Source organism: Mesoplodon densirostris, chromosome 2 (genome assembly GCF_025265405.1).
Source record: "Mesoplodon densirostris isolate mMesDen1 chromosome 2, mMesDen1 primary haplotype, whole genome shotgun sequence".
Taxonomy (NCBI): Eukaryota; Metazoa; Chordata; class Mammalia; order Artiodactyla; family Ziphiidae; genus Mesoplodon; species Mesoplodon densirostris.
In genome coordinates this window covers 109,973,085-109,978,273 of record NC_082662.1, presented here as the reverse complement: position 1 = coordinate 109,978,273, position 5,189 = coordinate 109,973,085, and the positions used below count along the sequence as shown (strand labels likewise).

At 44.4% G+C, this 5,189-nt stretch overlaps 1 protein-coding gene across 1 annotated transcript; it reads left to right on the top strand.

Moving 5' to 3' along the window:
* Nucleotides 1–670: 670 nt before the first annotated feature.
* On the top strand, nt 671–4,849 carry TXNIP (thioredoxin interacting protein). The gene is made up of 8 exons (XM_060087053.1): nt 671–1,192; nt 1,716–1,788; nt 1,891–2,038; nt 2,248–2,350; nt 2,484–2,740; nt 2,842–2,998; nt 3,112–3,263; nt 3,393–4,849. Exons 1-8 carry the CDS (start codon nt 943–945, stop codon nt 3,426–3,428), a joined length of 1,176 nt encoding a protein of 391 aa, XP_059943036.1. The 5' UTR covers nt 671–942; the 3' UTR covers nt 3,429–4,849.
* Nucleotides 4,850–5,189: the final 340 nt, after the last annotated feature.

The window sequence follows — 5,189 nt, the reverse complement described above, 5'->3', positions numbered from 1 at the left end:
TGAGCGCTGAAGAGAGGTTAAAATTTTGTGACAAGCTCTCTTTTCCTTCCCACACAGCAGGTTTTTTTGGGGGGTGGGGTGTTGTTTGTTGGTTTTTAAGAGGTGCGGGGCAACAGAAGGACAAAGGGGATGTTCCTGAACAGTAACAGCGGCACTCTCTGTCCTCCGCCCCGATCCTAAATTATTCTGGAGCTCTGAGATTGTTTTTCACACGACTTGCGATTTGTGAGTCGGAAATAAACAGTTGCCTCTAAATTAATTGCATTGGCTGAGGCTAGGCACGAAATTCCCTCATAAGCACATTTTCCTTTTACCTCAAAACACCGCTGGCACCCCAAAAGTATTCTTCGAAGGACTCCGGCCTCGGATAAATTTTAGGGGCAGCGAAGCCTTACTTCCTTTGGGCCCAAGGGAAGCCGCCCCACAGCCCCTCCGCCCCCTCCTCCTGGCCCTGCAGCGATGCACAACAACTATTTTCCCCGCCAGGAGCACACTGTGTCCACGCGCTGGTGCGACCTCACTGATTGGCCGGGCTCCTGGTAAACAAGGAACGGGCAGCCAATGGGAGGGCTGTGCACGAGGGCAGCACGAGCCTCCAGGCCAGCGCTCGCGTGGCCCTGCCTGCCGGGCTACTATATAGAGCAGTTTCCGGCTCTTAGTTGCACTCTCTTTTCCTCTCCTCAGGCGGTGTCATTTTAGCCTTTCCGCAGAGATCCGGGGCTCTCTTCCAGCTGTTGGAGGAAAGAAAGAAAAGAAAGGGTTTATTTTTCTCTTGAAATCTCTTGGCCTAAGCCGCAGCTTACAATTTTTGTGGACATTTTATCGAAACTTTAGTAGAGGATTGAAGAGTGAAATAATTTTAACTTAATGCTAAGGGTCCTTTAATTTGGGGTTCTGTTTTTCCTCCCTCGTTTTTAACTTTTAAGCCAACCCAGCCCGATTATGGTGATGTTCAAGAAGATCAAGTCTTTCGAGGTGGTCTTTAACGACCCCGAAAAGGTGTACGGCAGTGGGGAGAAGGTGGCTGGCCGGGTGATAGTGGAGGTGTGTGAAGTCACTGGAGTCAAAGCTGTCAGGATCCTGGCTTGCGGAATGGCCAAAGTCCTGTGGATGCAGGGATCCCAACAGTGCAAACAGACATTGAACTACCTGCGCTACGAAGACACGCTTCTCCTGGACGACCAGCCAACAGGTGAGTGACCCAGCTGTTTGCTGGAAGGTGAAAGCTGATTCGAGAAGAGAATTGATACGAATAAATGGAGCCTACAGTATAGATTCTAAGTTGCTCAGATTGTGTGGTTTGCATTTTGTGTGGCTTCTTTATCTTTTTTAGTTTTAATTTGCAAACTCCTCCCACCCCCCACCCAAAAAAGGGTGATGTGTTCAATTTCTTATGGTGCTGTGTTCTGTAGTTGATCCTGAGGGATGTTGCCTTAGCTATTGAAAGATTTTCTGTGTGCATAACTTGTTTATTCTGTTTGCTTCCTGTTTGAGATGATAGTAGCTTAACTGTCCTGGTTGAGCCTTTGAGCACTGCAGGGCTTTGCAATTTTTTGGCCCAACGAAATGCATCAGAATCTCTCGTTTAATAACATAAGGGATGAAAATGGGGGTTCTACAATACTCTTGTGTGCTGCCCAAGAATTCCATATCGCACAGATGCATTTTAAGTGTAACAAGAAACCTAATGGCTACTCGCTTTTCTCTCCCTTCAGGTGAGAATGAGATGGTGATCATGAGACCTGGAAACAAATATGAATACAAGTTTGGTTTTGAGCTTCCTCAGGGGTATGTATCAGCTAAATGCATCTGTGGACTTATCTTCCCCTCCTTTGATCAGTTACTCTTCCTGGAGAGCATTTTTTAATTGTTTCTTTTTTCTTGATAAAGGCCTCTGGGAACATCTTTCAAAGGAAAATATGGGTGTGTAGACTACTGGGTGAAGGCTTTTCTTGATCGCCCCAGCCACCCAACTCAGGAGACAAAGAAAAACTTTGAAGTGATGGATCTAGTGGATGTCAATACCCCTGATTTACTGGTGAGGTTCATTTTAAGATTCTATTTTTCTGGGTTTCAGAGATAATAAGTGTCTAGGGCATTAGAGTGAAGCCCCTCAGGGAATCAAGTCCTAAGTCATCAAGGTGGGAGGGAAAGCTGCCTATTCTGAATTAGCAGTGGAAAGGAAAGAGAAGCAGAGAAAGGATCTCTAGAAATTCTCAAAACGTTTTTCCCCTCCATTCTACATAGGCACCTGTGTCTGCTAAAAAGGAGAAGAAAGTTTCCTGCATGTTTATTCCTGATGGGCGGGTGTCCGTCTCTGCCCAAATAGACAGAAAAGGATTCTGTGAAGGTAAGGATTTAGTGCTTAAAATGGGAGACTATTAAAACAGGAACTGTGGGTTTGGGGGTGAGGGCAGGAGACAGGGACAGATGAAAAGTCATCAACTGTACTAAGCATCAGTTTTCATCTTTCTCATTGCTAGGTGATGAGATTAACATCCATGCTGACTTTGAGAATACAAGTTCCCGCATTGTGGTCCCCAAAGCAGCCATTGTAGCCCGCCACACTTACCTTGCCAATGGCCAAACCAAGATGCTGACGCAGAAGTTGTCATCGGTCAGAGGCAATCATATTATCTCAGGAACTTGCGCATCATGGCGTGGCAAGAGCCTTAGGGTGCAGAAGATCAGGCCTTCTATCTTGGGCTGCAACATCCTTCGAGTTGAATACTCCTTACTGGTGAGTGGGTGGGGCTGGAGAGAGAAATTGTTCATCTGTCAGAATAATAGTGATGTTTTCTCCAGATCTCCAGTCTAACGAACTGCCGTCTCCTTTTCTAGATCTATGTTAGCGTTCCTGGCTCCAAGAAAGTCATTCTTGACCTGCCCCTGGTAATTGGCAGCAGGTCAGGCCTCAGTAGCCGGACATCCAGCATGGCCAGCCGAACCAGTTCTGAGATGAGTTGGGTAGATCTAAACATCCCCGATACCCCAGAAGGTGAGCTAGACCTAACGTCTGTTCTTCCTCTCTGGCCTGCTTGGATTTGTAAAATTGGTGATGCTCAAGCATTCCTTGGCCAGGCTTCTTATCCCCATACTTTCTCTCCCTAGCTCCTCCTTGCTATATGGATATCATTCCTGAAGATCACCGATTGGAGAGCCCCACTACTCCTCTGCTAGATGACACAGATGGTTCTCAAGACAGCCCTATTTTTATGTATGCTCCTGAGTTCAAGTTCATGCCACCACCTACTTACACTGAGGTGAGAATTGTCATTTTACCACTACATTTGCCCTAAGCCTACTATAGGAAGTTGACTTGGAGGGATTGCTAAACTGGGTTGTTCTTTTAGTTCTTACCCAAACTAAAATGTTTTCTTTCTTCCTCCCAGGTGGATCCCTGCATCCTCAACAACAATGTGCAGTGAGCATGTGGAAGAAAAGAAGCAGCTGTACCTACTTGTTTCTTTTCATCTCTCTTCCCGGACTCGTACTTTTTTAGAGACTCGGCAGTCTCTACAGTGGGGTACCGGTCCACCCCAGCCTCTGACTCTCCAGTGTAGGAGGTGATCAGCGTGCAATCTCCTGGGCTTTAATGGGTGCGCACTCGTCCTCAGCCAGTGAGATGTGATACGGGGTATTTTACTGGATGGGTTTAAAAACATACTAGAAAAATTCAAGCCAATCCCATTTTCTTAAATCTCTTTGAAAATTGAGGCATTTTCAGTCCTTTTGAATAAGGGGTAGAAATGGCCTCCTGGCATGGTCTTCCCAGTGTTTTATGGAGGGGATTATAGATTGGTATAACAATAGACCTTGAACCTCTGCCATGTAGAGGAGAGCCAATTTAGCAAACTAGGAAAATGAAAAGGAAAAAAATCACGGCCAAAACTTTGGGAAAAGGATGTTCTTAGAATCGTTGCTCCCTTTGTTTGTACACTTATAGAAAAAAAAAAAAAACCCTCCAGAGCTGATTTGGTTTGGACTTTGGAGTGAGCTTCCCATGTGAATTAAAGGGAAGAAGCTCAAAGGTTGTCTTTGTTCAGAAAGTACTTTAATCAGGTGTAAAGCGGTAGTAATTGTGCCCCACCAAAGGTCTTAAAAGCCATTTTTAGAGCCTATTGCACTGTGTTCTCCTGTTGGCAAACGTTTTCACGTGGGAGAATGTGTTTTTCTTTCCGTGTGACTCCTTGGAATTGATTCTGAGGTGATGTTCTTAGCACTTTAGTTTGTGTCAAATTTGGGATTTTTTTCCTTTCTCAAGTGTAAGCTAAAACTGGTCTACTATGTCTCTAGGGGTAAGCACAATGACAAAAAAAAAAAAAAAAAGTGTTAGTGCTTTTGAGACTTTGTCCCAGTGTACAGAATTCTGCAATTCTGACACTCTAATTATATGAGAAGGGTTGCTGCTATCAGCCTTGCCCACTGTGACTTCTGCAAACCCAAGGAGGAACTCTAGATCAAAATGCCCCAACACTGTGATTAGAGCATCCAGATGTTGCCATGAGAAACTAGAGGGCAGGTCTTCACAAAAGCTGTGCGGGCTCCCTTCCTGCCCAGTGTTAGGAGACAGGGATGTTGACAGCCCCTCTCTCACTGCAGCCTCTAGCACTTGCTCAGTCTCCCTCAGCCTTAGCACTTTGTTCACTGTCCTGTGTCAGAGCACTGAGCTCTACCCTTTCCTGAGAAAGTATGTGGGCTGAAGGTGGTTTCATTGTTTTTGTTGTTTTTTAATTGTATATCTTTTTGTATGACAAAAACTATATTTTGTACTTAACCAGATATATTTTTTCACCCCAGGTGGGGGTATTCTTTGTAAAAAATAAATAAATAAAATAAAGTTTTTTTTAATGGCAAAAAAGTTTGTTTTCTTGTCTCTGAGATGGTGTTGAAGACATTATTAGAAAGAAAATGTGCCCAAAGGAGCTTTCCCCCTACTTCACAATTCACATTGTTGAAAACCCTGTAGAGAAAACATTTCCTATTGACCAAAATGAATATAGTCAGAATGCGGGTTGGTGGGGTGAAGAGGGAAGGAATTTGAGCTACATTGTCTTTTGTCGAATTCACTGAAGAACTGTAGTGGGATCTTCTGGTGGTCCAAGCTAGTTTTCTACATCTATAGTTAATCATTACTAAATTCCTTCAACTTCGGAGTGCATGAAGCTTTGATTTTTGTTTTGTTTAAT

Excerpts from the sequence above, each read along its gene's own strand:
- TXNIP (XM_060087053.1), top strand. The coding sequence starts at position 943 with ATGGTGATGTTCAAGAAGATCAAGTCTTTCGAGGTGGTCTTTAACGAC. Across the intron at positions 2,351-2,483 it reads CAGAAAAGGATTCTGTGAAG|GTGATGAGATTAACATCCAT; the intron begins GTAAGGATTTAG and ends TCTCATTGCTAG. Across the intron at positions 2,741-2,841 it reads GAGTTGAATACTCCTTACTG|ATCTATGTTAGCGTTCCTGG; the intron begins GTGAGTGGGTGG and ends CTCCTTTTCTAG.